The sequence below is a fragment of the Chaetura pelagica genome, unplaced genomic scaffold, assembly GCF_000747805.2.
Source record: "Chaetura pelagica isolate M959 unplaced genomic scaffold, ChaPel_1.0 scaffold312, whole genome shotgun sequence".
Lineage (NCBI taxonomy): Eukaryota > Metazoa > Chordata > Aves > Apodiformes > Apodidae > Chaetura > Chaetura pelagica.
Window position 1 is genome coordinate 328,993 of NW_009952485.1, and position 26,605 is coordinate 355,597.

The window sequence follows — 26,605 nt, forward strand, 5'->3', positions numbered from 1 at the left end:
CCTAGGGGTGATATGATAACAGAGCCCTCCCTGGATGCCAGGCATGGACAGAAAAAAAGCAAAAGAAGAAGAGAGTTGACTTCCATGATTCCTGGATTTATACTGAGACCTACAGAGATACATGGATGGAATACTTTGGTTTGCTGATTTTGCCATCTGTCTAGTCTGCTTCTCTCTACAAGAGGGTTGTAGATAAGACTCTTCTGCTCCTTTACTGTCCAAAGTAGCAAATTCAACTAGCAGAGAAAAGTGTCCTTGGTCTCTTGGAAGTACCTATAAACATTCGGCCATTATCTGTCCACTATTTGGAAAACCTGCTGCTAGTTTCAGTAAGTGTGCCGCTTAAAAGAGAGTTCACTGAAGAAAAAAAAAAAAGAAAAAAAAGAAAAAAGAAAAAAAAAATTGGCTTCAACTTGGCTCAAACCAGGACATATGGCATCCAGTCCACTTGTTAAAACATTTATATTATTGCTTCAAGTGATCCCAGTCATCAGCGGCAGTCTAAAAGAGACTGAATGCAGCTGACCACAACTGTTACACTGGCTAACCACCAAACACACTACCATGAAGTCACAGAACTCAAAAATAGTGGTTTTTTCTTAACAGAGTAGGACTACATAAATTTGCTGTAGTTTGTAACACACAATGTAATGACACTGGAGTCAAAATATCACATTATTATTTTTTTTTTATACAGGAAGTAAGACTTGGTCTTAAAGTTACTTCAAGGAATCTGAAGGATTAGGCACTTAAATTAATTCTTTTTTATTATTATTACTTTTTATTAGATAAATGGTACCAGACAGGCATTGTTTCCAAATCAATTGAATGTTACATACATTCAGTAAGAGCAGACACAGGCTCAGATATGTTGATAATTAGGACATTTATTCATAGGACCACACATGAGGCAAGAATCTAGCCTCAAATCAGACAGAAGGTTAGAACACAGGAAAACAGAACAGACAGGAATTTAAAGAAATTTCAGCACGGGTATTATATGTAACTTTCTTAACAAACACATTAACTGCCATACTGTGATTTACTGTTTACCTTTTAAATCCTCTACTTGAGTACATTTAACTGAAGTATTTTTCTGGGGAAAATGGAATACTTGCCTTCAACAAAACTGTCAAAACCTGTTATTTATCAATAACCCTCAAGAATCTGAAGGAAGCAGCCCACATGCCGTTTTACTACTAGGCATAAAAGTCAATGTTCTCAAAAACGGTGTAGCTCATGTAAGGTAAGGCATCTTCACAGTATGGCTCTCACCAGAAGCAAGTCATTAACCACAGTAACAACCATCTATAAAGAAAAAAATATTTCTAAAAATATACCCAGTACCAGAAACAGACTAAACATGTGATGTTCAACAGAGAAGTAAAACATTCATTTACATCAACATGTCTCTGTAATCCCTCCAATGTCAATTTTAAAAAATTATGCAATTTCACTTGTTACTAAAAAACTTGCAGGAACAGTGTTGCTCACATCAAAAGTTTTGTGCGGTTTCTAGTGTTTTCTTGGGGTTTTTTTGTGGTAAAGCAAGAAAATTAGTTACCTAATTAAGTCAGTAATTTGTTCCAAACCAGTTATTTACCTTTTTGGTGCTTATGTAAAGCACCAAACTGACAATAAAATATTCCTTGGTTTCTTCCAGCCATTCCAACTCAATACAAACTTTACCCTCTGAATCTGCATAGTCTGTGGTATAGACTTGACCCATGTAGTCATAAAGGCTGGATCCCTTGGAAGACAGTTCCATGTTGACTGGGGCACTGAAACACCAGAAGGGCTTTCCAGTTTCCTCCAAGAGAGTAACATCCATCATGTAGCAGTCCTACAAACACAAGCAGAAGTAATTATTTCCCTATGCCATGGCACAGTAAGTAGATCTCTCCCTGATTTTAGGAAAAATATGAAGGGTTCAGAGAGCAATTATTGGTATGAAGGCTAAAAACTCAAAATGTAATTTGTAGTGCTCTGCTGACAACCACAAAGCACTAAATATGTATTCAGAGGTTTCCTACAGAAATCAAAATTGCAACCTACAGATAAACTGTGCTACAGAAGGCAGCACTCCCAACCTAAATCAGACAATTTCTGAATTTAAAGCTTTTGTCATCTGTGTTTCTCAATTATTAGTTAACTTACCATTCAAATAATTATGGCCCTTTTAACACGAGGAAAAACCCAAACTTTAAGCTCAGGTGTTAAATTTAGTGGATGCAGGAATGTTTGTAAAGATACTCAAAGAGATCACTCCCCAGGCCATGCACACACAGAATTAACTTTATAAGCCAGCTATAAATAATTACTGTTTTCTGGTCTGAAATCTTGTATATCAAAGGCCAATTAGGAAAAGTAAAGTAGAGTGGCCTTGAGTACTGGGGTTTTTTTCTTTCCCATCCACTTCCAACTTCAAGACCTCAACAACCAATGTTTTATAAAAAATAAGATTAAATGCAAAAAAACCCTTTTCTTTTCTTTTTTTTCCTTAGACTACTGGACAAAATTTAAATAAATTCAAAGTACTGGAATGTTCTACTGCTATGGCTGATATTGTTTGGCCTTCACATACTTCAAGAGTCTGACAGATTTATGTTAAAAGCCAAATTTAATTCTACCCATAGCTACATGTAGACATGTGCAATCTCTCACCACAAAATGACGGGTTTAAAAAAGAAAAGGGTAATTAGTTTTTCCTAGAAACAAATACTCAGTATAACTTAAATGCTGTAAGCACATAAGACAGAGCTACACTAAAGGCTACAGCCATAGCTCTCCATTTCCTCTGACAGTTAATTTCCCAGATTTTTATGTGCTACTCATCATTATTTTAATGGAAGAAAAAATTCTGCAAAGTGACTATAAATCATATAGAATCATAGAACAGTTTGGGTTGGATGGGACCCTTGAAGATCATTCAGTCCAACCTCCCTGCTGTGGAAAGGAACATCTTCCACTAGACGAGGTTGCTCAAAGCCCCATCCAATCTGGCCTTGAACACTTCCAGGGAGTGGACACCCACTTCTCTAGGCAATCTGCTCCAGTGTCTCACCACCCTCAACATAAAATAAGGGAAAAAAAAAATAATTCCTAATATCCAATTTTAATCTACTCTCTTTCAGTTTCAAACCATTGTCCCTTGCCCTGTCACCACAATCCTTCAGAAAAAGTTTCCCTAAGTCCTTCTCATAAGCCCCCTTTATATATTGAAAGGCCACTATAAGGCCTGTCTGGAGCCTTAATTTTCTGATATCTGCCCAACACGACAGCAACATTTCCTACCTCCCATCATATGGTCTTCAAGCAAATGAATCATATTCTATAATTCTATAATGTGCTAAGATCCCAGTAACTTTAAGCATGCAAATAGTTCTGGAACAAAATTAATGGGATACACAATAAAAAATAAACTAAACTAATTCAAGTCTTAAATTATTCAAAAGCCTCAAAAAAGCACCTATTCTGCATTATGGTTCTCAATGAACATTTATGGCAATTAAAGAAAGATGGCAAACATTTGCCTTCAAAGTTTTTTCTTATTAGCCTGAATTCCTTCTAATTACCAACATACAGTAGTGTTATTAAAACACATGGGAAACATTTGTTGCTCTTTTGAAATCAAACACCCAACTCAAAAAAGTTTAGTAAACTGAGAAAAAATAAAAGTGAACCAACTTGTCACTATGCAAACAAGGAATCTGCAGAAGGAAAAAAAAAAAGCTGCGAGCAATTAGACAGGGAAGACTAAATGGAAATCTGTAATCCAAACTCAACTGTAGTTGTTCCCAACAGATACTAGTAGATTATTAAGTTTTAAGATACATTTTGTATTACTCATTGCATAGGAAAGCTGTCTGACATTGCAAATTATAAAGCAAGCATGTGAATGTCTAGGAGTAAAATGTTACCAAACAGTATACCATTCCACATTTATGCAGGATTAGTAGAAACTACAGTTTTATTTATTTATTTTCAACCTAAGTGCCAAAATTGAAATTGAGTGTTCAATCAGATAATTTTTCAGTAGTGTTCCAGTTACAGCCATCAGAATTTTTGGTACTTCTGAAATATTCATACAGCTGAAGTACATTTAAAACACGCCTTCACCACAACTGCAAACTCTAACTAATCACAAACATTCTTTAATATTGTTCTTTAAGGCATTTTATACAAGAGAATGAGTGAGAAACCTTCTAAAATACAAACAATTAATCCAGCTGACCCACATACATGACTCAAGGGCTTAGGTGCTGACCGCATGAATGTGGACTGTAGCTTTTGCCTGTGTCCATCAGCATTTCAACATTCTGCAACAGCTTCTAACAGACATACTACAACAGAACTGCAAGTATTTCATCAGGGGTTCAAGGCTTATTGCCTGGCTAAAAAACAACAAACTCGCCCCCCCCCCCAAAAAAAAAAACAAAAAAAAACCCAACACAAAACACAAAAAAACCACAAAACCCAAACAAATAAACAAACAGCAACAAAAACCACAAAAAAACCCCACACGAAAAACAAAAAAAAAAACCAAGACACAAAACCCCCCACAAAAAGCTCATCCGACGTAATCTTTTGTCCAGCATTTCCAAGTAGTCCTGGAAAGTTACAGCGTCTTTGCTGAGCAGAAAGTACTAGAGTCATCAAACGTGCACAATGGGTCTATCATTCAATGCAGATTCTAAGACAGAAAGGATGAAACTTTTTTCTAAAATTCACATGACTTTTGCAATATTTGAAATTAGGGTTTTTTTCTAGTTACAGACACCTTCCACAAATAAAACAATGTTTTTAATTAGCATATTTAGGATACATAAACAGAATTCTGTTTTGAGATAAGCATTTCCAGAAACAAAAAGTATTTCTTACTGACCTTTACATTGCCTTTAAACACATCTGTTTCCCAGGATAAGCCAACTGTGCCAATTAGAGGTGAGTGCTTCATACTGTCCTTTAAACTTACAACTGTAAGCCTCAAATATCCATTTACAATGTCACCTGAAAATATTAATATGCAAAATTATACTACTACAAATCAAACTAATCCCAAGCACACTGTAAATGTTCTCTTTGCTTCTCTCCAAGTCCTTAAGTTTCCTCCCACTCACAAATAAGGAACCCTGACACACACCTACAGCTAGATACCAAGCACATTATAGAAAATTTAAATCATAGTTTCAGAGCTTTGATCCTATGATCCACAGCAGAAGCAGTAGCTAAAAAAAAAAAAAAGAAAAAAAATTAAAATCTTGTAAATTTGAGTATAAAAATCTGAATATCACCCAAAGGATTTACACAAGGATGCAGGGAGCAAATTCTATGTTCAACATTTCAATTTCTTGCCAGCCCAAAAGTCAAGCTCAATACATAACATATGAAATAAATTATAAGGTACATCCAACCTTTCTCTCTCTTTTTTTTTTTTTCTTTGCCCTGTCTGGTAACTCAGCCCTCTACAACAGGGTGTAGGGATAATAGTCCATCTTCCCTGGAAAGGACTGTTTACACTGACAAGCAATATGCCTTGATTTGAATTTGTTCCTTTTTTATATAGCTTTCCAAAGGCTCACTTTTATTTTTGACAGAATTACTATGATTTCTTTGTGATTGTTCTTATTAATTTTATTACTACAAATAACTATAATTCCATCACAAACAAGGTCTCTGATTTTAAAAAAAAGCCGATTTTTGGTAGGACATCCCTTAAACAAATGTCCTTGAACAAGAGATATTCATTTAAAAGAGCAAATGAAAGCAAAGAACAGAACTAAGTATCTAGCACTTGCATGAGACAGGAAGGGAAAGAAAGAATTCAGAGGAAAAAAAAATGCTTGTTGGAATCCAGTAGCAGGCCCTGGATGGCAAGATGATAATTGACGGGGATTGTAGAGGTTTAAGATACAAGTAGCAAAAGAGAAAAACACAATAAGTGTGTTGCCTGTGGTTCTTCAATCAAGCCCAAGTAGCATGATGAGGCTGAACACAGAAGAAGCAATATCATAAAGGCTGCCTTTGAGCTAAAGCACTAAAACCTGTGTGAAGGAGCAGCAAGTCTTCCCCTGGTGACTGCTGAATGCGGACAGCTGGAAGCAAAGTAAGAGAGAGCCAGCCCACAGTTTAGCATAGAAGCCAGGAACTTCTCTAAATTAGTACTGTAGGGCCAAGCACTTTCCAAGAGATGCTTGGCCACACACCAATGCTGGAAAAACATAATTCACAAGCAAGGAGTCCAAAGAACTTACTGTGTGGACAAAGCAGACCAACACATGACAGAGGACAGAAGCAGCAGGTTTTTCAGTACAGACACTCCCTGGAATAGCAGTGTGAATACAGTGAAACCAACATGACTATGTCAACAAAGTATTTTGCATGGTTGAAGGAAAAAGCATCACTCCAGACAGTGATACCCACTGTCTTTACAGTGAAGTCCCAGAGAATTCTGTGAGAAAAACATAAGCAAAATTCACTTTCAGGCTTTAGCTCAAAGTAAAAAAAAAACTATTAAATTTAATATCTACCTAAACAGTTCCATTCCAAACCTCAGCAACCAAATCCAATAACAAGATTTAATTCAAGAAGAAATTATTTTCAATAAATAATCAAGCTTTACTGAGTGAGTAATTTAATGCTGAGTTTTATACAATAGACTTTAAACAACACCAGTAAACAAGCATTTTTTCCGAAGGATTATCAAGTTACTGCAATTCAGATTTGAATGGAAGCAACTATTCCTCATTCTGAACAAATGGAAATTTTAATAGAATAAAAACAGATTGGAAAAAAGCATACTACTAATAAATAAATGAAGCCCAGGACATCACTCCTATTGTATGCATTACTAACATGAGCATCTGTGTTGCTAGATGGGTCACATAGCTAAGGCATAAGTTATAGATCCCCTATCGCAGTTATTTTTCAACTTTAAGCCGGAATGGAAATAGGTGACAGATCAGGAATATCAAGGCTAATTATTCAAGGGTTAGTTAATATAGTCTTTATCAATATTTTTTTTTAAAGAAAAATATAAAAGATCCCTTGCAGTCCTCATATCCAGAAAAAAAGAGGAAGTATGACTAGAAATTAGCAAGAAGTTTAAATGCTATGTCTTCAAAACTCCCTCATCCCAGCTAGATGACAGAAGGAAACCAAAGGGCAGAGCAAGCTATCTTAAATATTTCAAGGGAAACCCAGAGGAAGCAAATTGGACAGGCTTTCCTCACCTTGATCTAGAATTTGTTTAATTGTCCCCCTATAAAATCTACAACCCAGAGCTTATGCAAGATATACAGCAGCAGAGCAGCCCTTTAATCAGTATAGGCTATAGGGAGCAAATATTTCCAAGCACAGAGAATACATACCATGTTGACAGACATCCAGGGAAAAAAACAAACAGCCCAACAGTTCAAAGGCATTTATTTTACCTAAAACCCAAGTGAGTTTGTTTTCCTAACCAAGCTGTTGTTGCAAGTTGTAATTTGGTTGTTATTTTCAAAGGGAGGGCTGTGCTTAACACTAATTCTGGTAGCAACAACCAGCCTTACCATTGTCATTTAATCTTGTAAATCAATCTTCAAGGTCAAGAGAAAACATTTCAAATACATTATGTGATATGTTACAAACAAATCTTAAAAGCTCTCTAAAAACACAAAAATCACCCTGTTGCATTTTGCAAGCACAAAACACCAATTTAAATCAAGAAAGAACAGAAATGAAAAGCCAAAGCTTAGACTTCCATATGGCTACAAAGCTGTGCTTAAAAAGTTGAAAACCTAAGTAAATACATTTCAAGAATGTTTATTAAAAAGCTAGATATAGTATTCATAGCTTCTGTGAGTCATATGAAAAGCTTGTCAGAGGTTCCTGAAAATAAGAAAAGTTTCTTAATACTTTCAATTTAATTTGAAAGTGTTTAGCATAGTCAACCTACACTATCTGTCAACAAGACTGTATTACCTATTCTGTTTAAATGGAAGGAAGCATAAAATAAAATGCTAAAAACAAGCCAAAACACAGTGGCAATCAGCCAGTTACTGCAGTGCAAGTATTAACAGAAAAAAAGACTTAAAGCCATATATACTCCAACCACTTAGTTCAGTGATGTGTGATGCAACTTTTTTACTTAATGTTAAGAATTTTGCAGAAAGAATTGAAAACAGAGCAGCAAAATGAAGTACAACATTAATGAACACTAAAAAAGAAAACAAAAATAAACCTAAATGTGAACTAAATTAATCAGTTTAATCTCTGGAGAATAACAAATGGGCATTCCCTGATATCTAGGAATGTCTACAGCTTCCTAATGGAAACAAATAAACAAGTGAAACCCAGGCATAACAGCTGACAATTGATTCATGTCCAAAGTTGTGGAAACTTCCATTGGCATGTCACATCCATACTTTAAAATAACCCTGGATTGTGTAGAGATTTAAGAAACAGCAAGATTTCTCAGTATGTCAGAGACATGCTTCAGAGTCTTTCCAGAGAAAGGGACAAGAAGTATCATTAGAATGGAGCTTAAAAACAAAACAGAAACCTTCGATGAAAAAGTAGTCTTCAGAGCATGGAAGCAGGGAGGGGCAGCCTGGGAGAAATACAAAGAAGTTGTCCAAGAAGCTAGGGATCAGGTTAGGAAAGATAAGGGCCAGATAGAGTTAAACCTGTTTAGGGACATCAAGGGCAATAAGAAGGATTTCTACAAGTACATCAGTGACAAAAGGCAGAACAGGGAAAATGTGGGCCCTCTGCAGAAGGAAAACAGGAGACCTTGTCACAAAGGATATGGAGAAGGCTGAGGTAATGAACAACCTTTCTGCCTCAGTCTTCACCGCCAGGGGCTCTGGCCACACTGTCACTGCCCAAGTCACAAACAGCAGATACAGGGACTAGGAAAACGAAGATACAGCCACTATAGGAGAAGGGCAGATTTGAGACCATCTAAAGAACCTGAAAATGCGCAAGTCCATGGGACCTAACATGATCTATTCACAGCTGCTAAGAGAGCTGGCAGATGACACTGTCCTGCATGATATCCTGGCTTCAAAATTGGATGGATGGACCACTCGATGGATAAGGAATTTGCTGGATGGTCGTACTCAGAAACTAGTGATCAATGGCTCGATGTCCAGATGGAGACCAGTGACAAGTACCACTCCTCAGGGGTCGGTACAGGGACCAGTGCTGTTTAACATCTTTGTCAGTGACATGGACAGTGGCATTGAGCGCACCCTCAGCAAGTGCCGATAACACCGAGCTGAGTGGTGTGGTTGACACACTGGAGGGAAGGGATGACATCCGGAGGAACCCTGACAGGCTTGAGAGGTGGGCCCATGCCAACCTCATGAAGTTCAACAAGGCTAAGTGCAAGGTCCTGCACCTGGATTGGGGCAAACCCAAGCATAAATACAGGTTGGGCAGAGAATGGATTGAGAAAAGCCTTGAGGAGAAGGACCTAGGGGTGCTGGCTGATGAAAAGCTCACCATGAGCCAGCAATGTGTGCTTGCAGCCCAGAAAGCCAACTTCGTCCGGGGCTGCATTACAAGAAGCTTGGCCAGCAGGTCGAGGAAGATGATTCTGCCCCTCTACTCTGCACTTGTGAGACCTCATCTGGACTACTGTGTCCAGTTCTGGAGTCCTCAACAAAGGAAGGACACAGAGCTCTTGGAATGAGTCCAGAGAAGGGCCACGAAGATAATCCAAGGGCTGGAGCACCTCTCCTACAAAGACAGGCTGAGAGAATTGGGGCTGTTCAGCCGGGAGAAGAGAAAGCTCCAAGGAGACCTTACAGTGGTCTTCCAGTATCTAAAGGAGCAGGAGAAGGGGAGGGACTTTTTATCAGGGTGTGTAGTGATAGGACAAGGGGTAATGGTTTTAAGATGGAAGAGGGTAGATTTAGGTTAGACATTAGGAAGAAATTATTTAGTGTAAGGGTGGTGAGACACTGGAACAGGTTGCCCAGGGAGGTTGTGGCTGCCTGTTCCCTAGAAGTGTTCAAGGGCAGGGTGGATGGCACTTTGAGCAACCTGGTCTAGTGGGAGGTGTCCCTGTCCATGCAGGGAGGCTGGAACTAGATGATCTTTAAGGTCCCTTCCAACCCAAACCATTCTAAAATTCTATTAAATACAGCAGCTTGGACAATCCTACACTGTTGGCCACATTCAGAAACACCATGTTTACCACAAAGAGCGAAGCGAAGAACAATTTACCATGCAGGTAAGTAGCAGCAGAAAGACATAAGATGCCTCACTACATAATTTCTGAAGAAAAATTAAGAGGAAATCAAGCATTTTCCAAAAGGAATTATTGTGCAACTAACATGGAAGGGACTAGATGACAAATGAGCTTACTGTCTGCAGAACCATGCCTTCAGCTGCCTGATGTCCTGTGAGAGCAGAGTCTAATGGCTGCCACACAGCTAAAGGGCACAAAACCAAAACACTGGTGATCATAAAACAGATTCTCTAACTAGCAAAGTGAGATGGCATCACAACAGTAGCTCCTGGAAATTTGCTACAATTTGCAGAAACACCAGCTTCATCTTTAGCACAAGCTTCTTAGTGGCAAAAAAGTGGTACCAACAAAGAAAGTGTGCCGCATACTGCTTTCTCCTGTACAGCTGTATTGCTACAAGCATAAAATTTTAATTTAAAAAACAAAATATGACATTCACCTAAAACAAAAAAAAAAGCGGAAAAAAAAAGAAAAAAAAAACAAAACAAACAAACAAAAAACCAAACACACAACACCAAAAAGCCAAACCCAGAACCAAAAACCTAACACTCAGGCCAACTTACAGAAAAAATTTTTTTGAGAGTACAAAGAGGATTCCTATAATGAATGATACCTCAGGAGTGATTTCTATTGCTACATGGATAGAATTTCACTCAATTGTTACCCTTTTAAGTATTCTTTTATTTCAAGCTTGTAGCTTTTAATTAACCTGGAAACATGTATGTTTCAAATTCAAAAGATTACAACACTCCATTCCGTGCACAAGGCTACAGTTTAAATAACACTTCTCAGAGTCATCAAATATGAATTTAAAGAAAAACGTCATGGGGAAATGTCTTCTAACACTGTAAATAAAAGTACTCAAGTCTGATAACAGTGCCCTCTACTGTCTTAATCAAAAACAGTATTTTCTGAAATCAACAGAAGGCTCATTACTACTGTTACCAGAAAAATACTGGAAAGCAATAATAAATCTACCATGTTTAATTTTAATTGCTAAATTTTATGTTTAAGATTTTAATCTCTCTCTGCTGACAGAAAAACAGCTATGTAGCCATAAGCAGTTTTGTGTTAAGTCAAGAGATAACCCATACATTTGGCAAAACCCAATTAGAATTATTAATTTGGGCTGTACATGAACAACAAGCATGGCCAATTATGTATCATTAAAAGAACTGCTAGGAAACGAAAAAAAACCAGCACAGTTTAAAAAAAATCACTTAAATTGTTTGTTACATAATGAAAAGATGTCAGAATAGGCAACATTAAGTTGACATAAATAAAAGCTTTAAATCTTCAAGTTCAGTGTCTTCTAGAAATATATTTAAATATTTAATTTTTTATTTTAACTAGTAACTCAGCACTGAACCAAACAAAAATATCCTGGCAATCTGCAGAGCTTGTATCTCAGGCCTGACACTATGCCAATAAAGAAGCAGGCAGACTTCATACAGAGCAAGCTTATGACACCACAAAATGCACCATGCGGTTATAAAGAAATGGCACGAGAAACAAGAAAAGACAGTTTACTCTTAAAAATGCACTTCAGTTTCTCGCTTTAAAACAGCAGTACAGGATATAAGGGGAAAAATGTAACAGTAGGGATAAGTTTAAAAAAAAGGCATTACTGTTCTGTTAGCTCTACCTTTTCTGCAGAAGAGGCTCTTAAATGTTCCACACAGATACGTACAGCTTCCACCGTGCATATCGAGATGTAGACTGTAGTCATGCAGTCCATACTCTGGGTCAATATCATCCAATACAGGTTCATTAGGTGGAAAGACATATGGACTTTAAAAAAACAGTAATAGTAGAATTAAGCAAGAGGGTTTGACTTAATAGAAAGAAATAATACAGTAAATAGCCAGGCACTAAGACTATGATCTTAGGAGAGGTTATAAGAGTGGAAAATCTTAGAATATAGAACTCTTTTTTTACTCATGATTTTGAAAATCAAACATCTCTAGTTCATCATACTTATTTCAAACTGTCTGATACTTTTTATCAGCTGTCTAGCCTAGCCAAAAGCAGAAAATATGGCAGTCAAACTTTCAAGGTACATCTGTTGAACTCAAAACATGCACTCTTCTAATGAAAAAAAAAAATATTAAAAAATGCATCAGCTGAACTACAAATCTAAAAGCCAAGTAGCTACACAGTTCTCTGGAATAGCAGTTATTGAATACTTTTGCTTATGTCTAACATAAGAGAGAAACTGCAGCACACAAACCACCAGAAGACCCCAAATCCCAGAGGCAACTGGGCAGCTCCAATATAGGATCCTATCTGGTAGTAGGAGAGATGGTGTTAAGTCTCACCTTCTGTGTGAAAAGAGCCATACTAAGTCACAGTGGGCACATAAGACTACGAGTAGATACAAAAATATCTGAGCAGAAAACTGAGGGGGTGGGCTGGGGTGGGGAAATCAATCCCAAAAATAATGCTCTAAAGCTAAATAAACTCCATCTTTTTAAAGAGTTTACAATGTTTAAACAGGTATTATACATTATATACACTGCAATATACACACATACACAAACACATGACAGGAAAGAAAGCCAGTTAGCTTTTCAACAGGACTGAAAGACAAATGTAGGCACCTCAGCAGGTCACTAGATTTTTTTCCCCTTTTACACAGCTGAAGATTATTTTCCTGCTTCCTACAATGTCTCTCTTTTCTATATCTTTCAGATAGGTAGAAGGAATAAAAAGACTGCTTGTGAAAAGGGAGAAAATACAGGCAGTGTATTTCTGACATTGTCAATACAGCAAGTACTAGTACACTCATATGACTAAATTATCTCCTTTATAGCATAACAATAGCACCTTTTTAGCATGAAAATATTTCTACAGATTTGTATATAGTTACTATAACAGTCATATTAATATAAAGGAAGAATAGTTAGTTACTGCATAAATATAAACCTCTTTAACAGCAGTCAATTTTAACTGTAAAATTCGAAACTTTATTCAAAAGGTTATCTTTATTATCCACAAAGATGAAACCAAAACTTACCCAGTAGCAGAACCCAAAGTGCTTCTCTCAAGAAGCTGATGATAATGAAGACTTGCCATAACAAAAGCAATTTCATTTTTTCCCTAAAAAGTTAATTGAAGTAGATGTATTTTCATCTGGAAATATTTTTTTTTCACAAGGTCTTCCTGAGCATTAAAATTCATAGATAAATGCTGCTGCTTATTACCCTGCCAGTTACTGCAATAATGTTAACAATGGCTTACTTTAATGCTTGGACTCCTGTAACTGCTATTGTGTTTTCACAAAGTACAGAATGTATGTAAAAAGATCACAGCTTTTCTGTATCTTGGGTAAAGGCAGGGAGACTAGCTATGCCAAGGCAAAAGTTATCAGTGGCAATTCATGAACCCATGAATTTACTTACCACTTTAAAACAGACACCTAAATAGAGTAAAACAGGCCTTACTAAATACAGAAGCATTGAGCTTATTTTCATATGTAAGAAAATATTTGCAGACTGCTAGCATCAATAAGAAATACTGAGCCACTCAATAGAAATACCTAATTTCAAAGTAAAACCCCATGTATACACCAGATTACATACTCAGAAGATGGTAAGACATCTAGGCCTATATAGCTCAAAGAAAACTTCTGAGCTCTAATGTGAGAACTAAAAAGAGCCCAAGGTATCTATTTACTTCAAGATCACAGAATCCTAGAATTTCAGCTTTTGTCCTACATTTGCAAACACGTAAGTCAGGAGCAAAATTATTCATTGCCAGCATTTTATTACTGTCCTGAAAAGTGGGCAGCTATTGTTTTCATCTCTCTGGGTTACCAAGCAGAAAATGTCATTCCCTACTTCAACATTTATTTAGCTCCTCCTGTACTTATGTAGTGCAAGATTACAGCTATAAAATATATAATGGCAGAGATTTATTAATCAGAGAGTCACAGCCTCTCTCTCTCCAAATACCAGAAGGCCTACATAACCCATCCCTGGTTGTCACAACTACTAGCATCAACTATTTCTGTTATGCAGCTAAGCTAAGAGAAAAAAAAAACAACAAGATGTGTGGCATTTACAATTATTACACCGATCTACAGTTAACTGCCTAATGTTACTCTGCCCACACAAGACCTAAGAACAGCTGTTCAGAAAAGCAAGCAGGAAAAATATACTAGAGTGAGGCACTTGATGCTTGACAACTTTGTAGAACTTAGTTATGACTGAACTATTTTCAGGTAAAGATTTTCTTTCCAAGCATGGGAAGGGGTTACACACTAGCAAGACCATAAAGACAGCAACACAGGGACACCAATATAATAAACTTTGGAAGATACAAAAGAAATGGTAGTTCACCTACTGAAGCTTTTAAAATTGAGACAACCCATAATAGGCTCACGCAGGTCAGCCAGTCTCAAGCTTCCTATGAAATGGACACCTTTAAGAAGAAGTGAAACATACATTTCTTCTGTGGTTTTAAGCAATTCTTCTGGTGATTGTGCACATTTGAGGTAGCAAGAGTTTCCAGCTGAAAATGAGACACAGCTTTGAACAACTCTTCACAACCTCCCTGAGGGCAGCTCCTTGCCAGTGCCAAATAATTTAAGTCTGTGTCATTAACACAGCAGAGGGAGGAAAAAAGGACTGCCACCTTGGAATTCAGAGTAAAGAGCAGAACATCTGAGATAGCCTTCCATAGCACCTAACTGTATGCAACTTGAGGCAGACACCTAGGTCCCAGAATACTCAGTGCAAAGACAGATTCCTTTACAGTAGAAGTCTACTTTAGATGTTCTGCACTGTTGTTTAAAAACATCCATCTCTACACACAGCCTACAAAGACTAACCTGTTAGCTTAGACACTTAATACCAAGAATTGAATAACCTGCAAAGGGCACATTATACTGTGTTCCTACTGCTGGAACAGAATACAATTACCTGGTGATGCAGATCAAAGGAAACAACTAGCAAAGCTGCCTTGTGTGAATTCATCACTTTGAGTGACGGGGACAGCACAAGGCATGAGTTGGAGAAGAAGCACATCTCTTCTCAAACTGTTCTATTTAAAACATCATTAGGATATAAAAATTTGGCATGAGAAGACTGCAAAATAAATACAACTGAACACAGAAAAAAGATCAGTTCAGTATCTAATATACGATGATTCATAACTGCACTTTTAGTGTTTTTTTAAAAAATACAGATAATCCTGTGACAGCTCTTTAGAATACAATAAATCACCAAGTAGGTGTCCCTACCTATACTTTCTTCTAAGTTTAGACAAGGTCTTCCAAAATTCAAATTAAAAAGGAATATTAAAAAAAACTAACAAAGCCCAACACAAAAAGCCTACATCTCAAACTACAAGGCAAAAGAATCTGTTTATTCAAGTCATAGCAAAGTAATGAAACAAAATCTTCTTACCTTCCAAAGTCCTATTAAGAGTCCTGGATTCAGACTAAAAAGCTGGACAAGCCTATCGGCACCAACTGCTACACCACTTTTAGTCAGGTTAGCAAGATGGTATTCAGCAATTAAGCAACGTCGACGAGGTCTTTGAAAAGAGCACACAGAAGGTAGCAACAATACTATGTCTTCTCATTTATGCAAAAGTTCAGTGCAATTCAATTTATTAACTCTGAAATCTGACAAACAGAATGGGATGAAAACAGTTCTGAAAGCACTCAGCATCCACAGCCATAAACTTCACTTATGTTGGGAGCCCCCAACATTGGAAGGACATAGAACTCCTCGAGCATGTCCAGCAGAGAGCCATGAAGACGATCAGAGTGCTGGTGCACGTCCCTTATGAAGACAAGCTGAGGAAGCTGGGGTTGTTCAGCCTAGAGAACAGGAGGCTCTGTGGTGACCTTACAGCAACTTTCCAGTATCTGAAAGGGGCATACAAGAAAGCTGGGGCAGGACTTTTACACAGGTGTCTAGTGGGAGGACAAGGGGCAATGGTCTGAAGCTAAAGAGAGGAGAATTCAGGCTGGATATTAGGAAAAAGTTCTTTCCTGTGAGGCTGGTGAGATGCTGGAACAAGTTGCCCAGGGAGGTTGTGGATGCCCCCTCCCTAGAAGTGTTCAAGGCCAGGTTGGATGGGGCCCTGAGCAACCTGATATAGTGGGAGGTGGTCCTGCTCATGCAGGGCGTATGGAACTAGATGATCTTTAAGGTCCCTTCTGACCCAAACCATTCTATGATTCTATGAATAACTACAGCATGCCAGCAGGATCTCAACACCCAATAAGAAACAAAAGCCACCACCGGATGGCCTAACATACTACTTAAAAAAGAATAAAAACTCCTGTGCTTGCCCACTGTTGCAAAATAGCCACAGAACTACTTTATAATTTGTTTTTAATATTATGTTGGTACTAGATTGTCAGTATGAAACAAGCTACTAAAACGGTATTTTTTTCCTGCACAGAAACAAATTCCAAGGAAAGGATCAAATTGCACATAAACTAAAAGCTTCTGTTAGAGGGAGCTTTTTTTTTAAAAAAATATTTCTAGATTTTGCCTGTGATTAAAACAATTTAGCTCCCTAACACCCTTTAACTGAAGTTCATACTTCACGGGCATCCTTCTTGGCTAATGATGCATAAAGAGGGCAGAAAGAGTCTGCATTACCTGTTTAGAATGGAGAAGTAATTCTAAAACCCTTTGCAGACTTAGGCTCCTATTATGTTCAAAACCGTACTTATTTTCCCCCAAAGTATCATAGTAGTATCACCTACCACTACACACTGCTAGGAAGGCAGCAATCCCCAGGAACTTTGTCACATCACTTTGAACTATAAGATTTGGAGCCGAGATGGGACATCAACCCTTCCCATCTTTAAGTCCCTGGACTAGGTCCTCAGAGTCTTGCCATCATTAGTAACATTCTGATACTTGTGAAATCATTGCCTTCATGTGCATTCACAAGCTCTGACAACTTATGATTTTGTGAAATAAATACACCAACTGCCTGCAAGTTTTCTTTTACTATATTCCCTACATATGAATCATCAACTTGGTAAACCAACTACATTTCCCAAATAATTTGACTGCAAGACTTTACACAAAAGGTTTTGCTTGATTTTATTGTTTTAGGCAAATACTTCGCTTGTGCTTGAGGAACCATATTTTTCTGTAGGTAAACAACAATTCTCTCCTTTCGGGACTCTGTTGCTAGGGATTTTTTGGAAGAAGCATACAGCTGATACTGCATATACTAAAACCACACATAAGACACAGACGTGAAAATTTTTTTGACAGCCACCAAATACATGCATACCTCAAATACAGACCTTTAATATAAACACTTTTTCTCAGAATATAATGCCAGGAAACATTTTGTAGACATTTAAGTCACAAAACAATAGCTAGCCCACATGGTGCTGTGGACTATTTTTTTTATATGCATGTACTTATACTGGACATGCAGCCAAAGTTCCCTAAACTCACATATACACCTATCAGAAAAAAAAAGTTAGTAACATAGACTACCTGGTTGTAGTCGCATAAATATCAATGGACTCTTCCAATCTAAGTGCTTCACATTAAATTCTCCCAGATTTACATGTTGGGCTCATGCTCACTTGTATCTATGCCTTAGATTCAGCTTTCCAAGGCAGGACCTATCAATTTGTATCTTGCACGTCAGTAGTCACATTAACATAAAAATTACTGCAATAGCTTGCTGGATTATACCTATTTCTTACTAAAAAGTTCTACCAATGAAGAGAAAGACAGACTTTGGAAGAAATACTATAAAGAGGCTTCATAAGAAAGAACTAACTTCTTGAGTCAAACCAAGGCCGGGTATCTCTCACAGACACATCAACTAGCGACATAAAAAAAAAAACCTCAAAAAAATCTATGTTAAAACTCACCCATTCTTGCTTGGAGCTCTGCTTTTGTCAGGAAGAAGTGGCATAACTCCAAATAGCTTTAGTGTTGACAAGACATCCAAGCATGGCCAATTCGTACCATACCAAAGTATAGTAACAGACGTATGCTTAAATGATAGGCTTCTCTTCTCCATTACATGTTCTTTTCCACTTTTGTCCTCTAGAACAATTATCCAGCTCAAGCCATAGGCTCTGTTATTTGGGGGAAAAACATAACCAAAAACAAAAATAAAAAAGATTCTCAAAGTGACAAAAATAATCTATGCTTCCAACAGAATTTTAAAATTTCTGGTAACTGCTGCTTATGTTTCTCAGGTTAGGTCATTTATAGGCTGTCATTGTAATTTCTGATTATTATACATATTTTATAGCTGTATTTCCATATCCCCCCAGCATTTCCAAAGCCATTAATATTCTGTACATTGTTCTCCAGTAAACATCTTCTGTGACAAGGCATTGCTTACTTCATAGCTTCTTTGTTTTTACATGGGAGACCTGTATAAGGATCTACACGCTTAACAAGCTGCATTACTCTAGTTTTGACAGCAGCTATTTGCTTGAAGATGTATTTTTTCTTCCAGTATCCAGGCTCTCTATCAAGAAGACCAGCACAGCCCAAGGAAACAATTTCAGTTTGTTCATGTTTCATTTTCCAGATTGTCCTTTTTGGTTGAAAACAACTGGAATAGATTTTCAGCCAGATTCCACTGAAAATAAAATAGAAGAGAAAAATCATATACATTTAAAGAACAGTTACTTAATTATTCTTATATGCATGCCTCAGCTACCACTGAGCACAATGTTGGCAGAAAAATATAGAATCTTAAATTATCAGCAAACTGGATTTGATTAAGTTTATAGAAGACCAAAAACTATAGCCTCCTAAGTACTACTCAAGAAAATGCAAAGGCACAGTTATATGCTTCTCCCCATTTTCATTCTCCAATAGCTCAGAGTAAGTCAAGTTTCCCTCCTGCAAACATGAAGGCTCAGAAACCAAAAGATGTTAGATTTCTCATGGGTTTATTAGGTTATCTCAAATAATATGGAGTCTCTAAACACACTTCTTGTTCTGGATTATACATGTCAAATGAGCACCACTTACGATTTTCTGCTCTACCCAGTGGTGGGGGGAGGACCAGGTGTGGAAAAAAAATAAGTTTTTCAGTTAGGTTTTACAATAGGCCAGTAAAGTTGACAAACACCTCAACCACATATACAGAAAATGTTTGACTAGTGTTCTAGGAAGTAGGATGATGTTTGGCAGCTCCCCACTGTTTTACACCTCTCAACAGCGCACTAGAGTATGTGATTTTTAAAAGGCTTTCCTTCCCCTTATGCTGCTACTTCCTTCACAGACACTCACCGAAGCAAATTTAAAAACTAAAAAAACAACAACAAAATGATACATATCTGAGAGAAAGCTATCATAAGGAAACAAAGAAACATTAGGTCTTATTTGTCTTCCTCAAAATATAGGACTCAGGATGAAGCTCAGAGACAGTACAGCCAAACTCAGTGACTTAAGTGAAAACTAAGCAGTTACTTTTGAAAAGACCACCCCAAAACAATGATGTATTCTCTTCATACAGCATCAGCCAGGGTAAAAAATGTTTTAATGCTTCTTAACATCTGGACCCCTCAGGTTTCTTACACAGATCCAGAGGGGTGGATAAGGATGAGTAGAATTAGTTATGTTTGGTTGTACTGCCACAGTCATGTCAGTCACCTCTGCACTCTCTTTTGAAAATCTCAGAGAAGAATTGTCTTCTGAAGAGATCAAAGAAACATGCAACAGGAATGATGGGTTCAATCCTTTCCTGTTAGGAAAATATGATGTCACATTTCTACCCCTCACACCCCAGGTATCTCTAGGGCAGTTCAGGGAATCTTGAGTACAAGAAGATCCAAGAATTCAAACAACAATCTGCAAATAAAGGTTCCCAACAAGTTACCTAATTTTAAAGAGCTAGCATAACTGCACTAAAGAAAATTAATAGCAACACAGACAAATTCTCAAGATAGTTTATCTACCATTTATCAGCAAGATTACCCTTACCCATCCTCACTTATCCCCAGGCAAACTTTGTAACGCATTTTTCCCCTCTTTAAAGTATTCAAGAACTGAATCCATCCCACAATGCCTCCTACCCATGAAAACCACTCTCATTTCCATCAGCCGCTAAGAACAAGTCTCCAAATGCCTGGAGTCAAGCTCTTTGTCATTGATGCAAATGTACTCAGGTGGCAAAAAACTCCCAGCCTGCTGCTCTGCAGATACACCATCATCAGGGGAAACAGCTATGAACCATCACACTGGTCTTATTCAGCCTAAAAAGCCCTGCAACATGTCCTCCTATAATGCTCTCCTGTTAACTAGAAACCCCTTCCCACAATACACACCCTTTCTTTCATAGGGAGGGATGCTCAGTGTCCGTCTGCAAGATGCTGAAAGGACAGGGTTTAGTACTAGGCATTTCCTGCATTTTGAAAGAACAGTCTCAGGCAATTTAAGTTGAATTGAGACAAGACTTGTCACCAATACCTACCACCCCTCTCCTCACTCTCAGTTACATACTCCTCCCTTCTTTTCCAAAAGAGCAAGCAGATGAGAAATCTGCTCAGAAATTCTGTGAGAAGGGAAGCAGAGGAAAAAAAAAAAAAAAAAAGGAGGTGGGGAGGGACTTGGGATGACAAGTGTTTAACGAGTTATCACTGTCCCTTCATCCTCAACTTCTGAAGAATCCAGGGCAGATGAATCAAAAAGGCATCCAATAGGGAAGTATGAATTTTCCTCTTTTACAGCAGAATACGTGCCACTTTTGCCTCAAAGTGTTAAATATTAATCTCAAGGCCTCTTATTGGACATTTTTACAAGTCAACTCAACTTCTTACTGCTAAATCAAATGCAAGAAATCAGATAGGCACCACTGTCAGTCACCACTTGATCACAATGGCAAAAAGATCTGAGTAATGCAAAAAGATCTTCCCCTGTTCTCTGGCTTCTTGCTTACTCTTAGACAATCACTTCCTGCTGGTGATCAAAAAACCCTCAGGGTTTCAGGTAGACCATTTATGTGAGCTTCCCACACTGCCTAACAGGAAAGCTGGAATAATACAACATGCTGGGGCAAGAGGGATGCAGAAAGAGGGGTCAGAAACATTTCCTTGCCTTCAACAATTACATTGAAGACATCAGTGACAAGGAACTGTTAAAGTGCAGACATTTGAAGAAACCAAAGACAAAGCGCTGCATTAGGCAGCACAGGTGTATCACGATTGTCCTGTTGCATCAAGGATGGTGTCCTGTACAACCAGAGCTGCAGAAGTATCCTCAAAGAGATATTCTGCCTAAAAAAGCAAATCCGATTTGTCATAGAGATATGGAGGGACTTAAATTAAAACTCCTGAAGATTCAGGGACTCACAAAGGTCCATGGAAATCCAGCAGGAAGAAGTGACCTGGCCCCACTGAACCAGTCAGTCTCCAAGATAAAGGAAAGTCTCCCTTCCTCAAACCCCATTTGTGCACATACAGTAATCTTTGTTGAGATTAGGAAATGGAAGCAGACATGGTTGAGATGGAAACAGATGAATCAGCTTCCCTTAAACAGCCACAATGATTTTATCCTACCTTACTAACCTGAAGTAGAAAACATCTATTAAGATATATAATTTGTGTCAACTACACAATTTTTATCTACAGGCACCTGCTGACAGCTTCAAAAAATAAATCTGGATTATGGCATTGCCTTTAAGTTCATCAGTTCTAAAGGTGTCAGTGCCAGTGTTATCCAATTCACTGTCCAAGTCCTGGCAAATTAAGTGAGAAATGGATTACTACCAGATGCAGCAACTTCCTATAAAGGAAGATATCTGCTCATTTATAAAACACTAAGGCAGCAGAATTCTAGAAAAAAAAGATACTCAGATGCCCTAGTTATCATCTACCAACCAGGGTCTCTTGTCTTGATTCTTTCACAAAATTATCATGATACTGGTAAAATCAATTTGTGAACTCTGTGTAAGCAATGTCGTACAAGTGTGCCAGTATTTATCTTCACCCCTTTTGTTTTCATTTATGTCACCAAAAATTTGACAGGAAGAGCAACAAACAAAATCCACTAGTGAATCACATGACTAAATCAAACCTTCTGCAAAAACCTGATGAAAGAGCTAAATAACCAGGACTTCAAAATTATGAAAGCTATGGTGATTCTACAAAACTACTGGCTACACACAACTAAGGATTGCCTGATCCAAATGTTTGTGCAGGTGCATGTGTACAAAAACAAATTTCACAACAAAATAAACGCGAACAGCAACGTTTCAAAACACTGCATTTAGTTTTCATCTCATACCTCCCATTAAATTGACAAGAGCTTGCAGAGCTAAAATTCTATACAACACATTGTACTGTGAGCTATGCAGTACATTTTCAGCAGAGGAACTGCCAGTATGTACATGCATCAGTGCTCTGGCAGCAGTGAAACTAAATTAGAAAGACTCATAACACAGGTGAAGTCAACTGCTGCACAATTAAGACTAGCACTTAAGCCCTCCTCTTCCTTACTTGTCATTGGCCAGATGATAGAATTGCCTATTTACACAACCAACAGACAATAGGGACACAGCATCCAAATAGGAAAATATCTTTATCAGCATTTCTGATGGCATGCTGGAAAAGAGAGAAACAGAAATATCATTAGATTCACCTGCAAAACCCAGAAATGACAATGGCAAAGAATTTTAATTCCAAAACAGAGCAAAACAAAAGACTATCAGCTTGTAAATACACAAATTAAAAATCACCTGAAGAGTTAATTTGCAGAGTTTGAGTTCTGACAGAAGACATTTGCTTAAAATAATCCACCATAACATATTGAAGTGGTTCAGCACAATCGCATGTAACAGGTGCACTTTCATTAAACTTGCTTAACTTTAACCTGGTTCAACTTGAAACTACCTCACTCAACTTCAGTTTTTCACTGCTTGTACTATGATTTTAACATTTAGTCCACAACCATCAGCATTTTCCACAACTGCGTATTCTCCTCTCCTGACTGTGGTGTCAGGTCTCAGGATGCACCAGAACAGAAATGTCCAAGTCAGTGAGGTCATGCTCTACCTTAGGGGTCTGGTACAGTTTTAATTTACGTCAACAGACAGATCTGAACTTCAAAATAAGAGCTGAGTGGCACCTTGAGAACATGAATGTTTCTGAGCATCTGTAAGGCTACCTGAAGTGCAGGTGCTGGTCTCAGTAAAACAAGCACAACATAACCTAGAGATGTGCCACCAAGATTTTGTATTACCAGATATAAGCCTCATATCCTTCAAGTAGTATCTGGTAACTGCACAGAGTACAAAAAAAAGCATTTTATATTCTAAATATTTGGAGCATGGTAATAGGGTAACACCAAAATCACCACTAAAAACGCAAGTTGCTGTAAAGTCAACACTTCAGCTGTGCCTCTGTCCATTTACTACTCTGTCATTCATGACACTTACTGATTTATAATTTATTCCAGGAGTAAGTAGCTTTCAAGCATAGAATGATTATAATGTCAATACTCCAAGGTTTGTATTAAAATATCAGAATCTTAGTTGCATTAACAGAGAAGCAACCAAGCCAAAACTTGCACATTTATTATGTGAAGTAACTCAAACACCGTAAGCCTAAAGTGATGAGTGCATTTATTTCAAGAACTTAGAAATTATTCAGTAGAAAGCTGCAAATTAGCTAAAATCCTTAAGCCACAATTCTCAACAGTAGTTTTTACAACCATATTACTTTTCCTTTGCAAGAATCTGGGAGAATTGTTGTTTTTGAGGGTTTTTTTCTCATTTTTCACACCAAACTAATAGCACAAGGGTCTGAACTGGCCATCCAATGGAAAAAAAAGAAACAACTACACAGGAAACTACAAAATATAACAAAGAAAATTAATTAATCTTTCATGTAATATATTCTTGGAAGTTTTCTATAGAAACTTAACTTATTCTCAAACAGAAAATAACTCATTATTATATTGCAAGTGCCCTTTCACTGTCAAACAAATGGAAACATTTACCTTGAAGTAAATAGGCAGCAGCCACTCCACCATCCTAAGCCTCCCTATACAAAACAGTGAGGATTAAGAGAAACATCTGAACATCTCCAAACTGGCTCTTATTGAAGTAGTACAGTAATAATTTTGTTATTGTTACTATCCAGGAAAAACACAGGTCATGATTTGCAAAGTTGTTGCTGAAGGCTTCCTATGACTTGAAAAACCTGCATTCTTCATGTAAAGAAAAGTAGGTTAGGAAAACAACAGAAGGTCAACATGGGATCACAGACTAGACCAGGAAAGCAAATCTTTCTGACTCAGAACATCTGACATGGAAATCTCCAAGGTGTGAACATAATAACTAAACAGTCCAAAGACAGTTTTAGCCTAACGGGATCTTCCATTCTTACTCCTAAAAGTAAAGACTTACTCACCTCTCAATGCACAAATTAGATTTTGGTTTTAATGAAGGTGCCAAAGCCAGACTTTTAATTCCAGCTTTCACAGTTTCAAAACATTGCCCAGGCCTGACAGCACAGCTCCTTGACCTGTTTCTCAAAAAGAAAAGCTGTTAGGAGTCACATCATTACACAACAAAGAAATATGCATACTGTGCACACCTAGACACCTTATCTCAACTGACACAGGAATCAGGGAATACATCACCTGATAACTCATTATTATCAGTCCACAAATTTTAATAGTGATCACCAAGTTAAAATAAAATCAGCTATGATTGATCTCTCACAGTAGTCAGAAGGGAATAATGTTGCACCACCAAATCAGTTTGAATCCCATAAAGATCTATTAACATTAGACAGCTACATCACCACAACCAAGCACCAGACAGGCCCCTGCAGTCAGCCAAAGTCACTGATTAATCTTTCTGTTTTACAACACTATTCTGGAGATGGTTTTGAGCCATCCAACTTTAATAAGCTATTAAAAGGTATCAAATAAAACACTACCTTGAGACTTTCTGAAAAAGAAACAAGGCTCAAAAAGAATTTCTTTGACTATGCAACAGAATCAATTTGAAACAAACTTAGTCTCACTTCAGAATTTCCCCCGGTAAAATACTAGCAACTCTGCAGGTAAGTTTTAGCTCAATCGGCAAGATGGGTATCAATGTTTTTATTGCTCATTAACACAGAACAATTTGGTCAGAAATTACTTTCTCTTACAAAAGAACATAACTTTGCATATTTCTAACACAAAGCAATTCCTACAATCCAACTGGTCACATGTATTTTTCCAAGTTTTCTGATAGTAAGAACTTTGTAACCTGTAGTTATATATACTGATATTAAACCACAATAAATATCCAGGTGGAGTTTCAGTCTTAATCAAATCCTTACACTTTATACCCACTGATGGCATGGAGCAGGAAGACCTTCCCATACACTCTATTAGTGATGTTTTGTATTGCCAGCTGACTTTCTGACACCTGGTCAATACAACTTTAACCAACTGCTGTTGGGAGAAAACAAATAAAACCTAATTTTGAAGTACACAGGTACTACATACATTTAATGCACACTGTCCTTGATTTAAGACTGCCTTATGCTCAAAGTAAAATCAAAATCAGAAGGAAAGAACAACCCTGCCTTACAAGGGCAACTGTGCTGCATACAAAAAATCCCGGATTTTTTTACTGGGAATTATTATCAGCATAACAGAAAAAGACACACACATTTCAGCTTGGGTGCCAGTCACTGACAGAATAATTAAATTATCAGCTGCAAAAAATGTAATAATGCATGAAATATGACCTGAAGATCAAGCAAATGTTTTACCCATGTATTGATACCAAGAAGTACACTTAGATGATGAGGCTGTAACAAACTGCATTTTTCAAAAGCCATGAAAGGGATTTACAGACACAAGTCATATTCAACAGCAGCAAAACTACCACTTCTGTATCCCTCTGGGCAACACATCCCAGGCTATTATGCCCTGTGTCTATGCTGAAAACACAAAGATAGCCAGTTTGGGTGCACCCTGCAGTGACATACCTACACAGGCTGCAGGCAGAGTAGTAACTTCTACCAGGATCCTAGATTTTACAACACACTTAATTCTGGTAGAAGCATAACCTGCATTGTCTGTATTCAGTCCTTCTTCGTCTCTTTCTTAACCACTCTTTGCATCTCCCACTTCTTCACCCCAGGAAGGAATTTCTCAAGTAAGAGAAACTTTCCATACACATGCTTTGAAAACCTTGGCATAGTCTCTATCACTTTTGTAAGCTTCAATTCAAAAAAACTATTTTTTGCATCTTTCAAAATAGCAGTATTTCCAAGGTATGAAGGACAGGAAATCTCTATTTTACACAAATTATTTTTCCAAGTATCGTGTGTGTCAAGATTTGACTTTAGTATTAACAGAATGTTTTTACACTGTATTGGGAAAGCTTTCCTGCCCAAGT

General features: G+C 37.5%; 1 protein-coding gene across 1 annotated transcript; it reads right to left on the reverse strand.

The window, feature by feature from the left end:
* Positions 1–1,573: 1,573 nt before the first annotated feature.
* Positions 1,574–24,697, reverse strand: FBXO15 (F-box protein 15). Its single transcript, XM_010008817.1, has 9 exons — positions 24,612–24,697; positions 22,698–22,802; positions 18,590–18,832; positions 18,108–18,317; positions 15,649–15,778; positions 13,257–13,339; positions 11,886–12,031; positions 4,886–5,010; positions 1,574–1,843 (listed from the first exon to the last, which is right to left on the reverse strand). Exons 2-9 carry the CDS (start codon positions 22,799–22,801, stop codon positions 1,574–1,576), a joined length of 1,311 nt encoding a protein of 436 aa, XP_010007119.1. The 5' UTR covers position 22,802; positions 24,612–24,697.
* Positions 24,698–26,605: the final 1,908 nt, after the last annotated feature.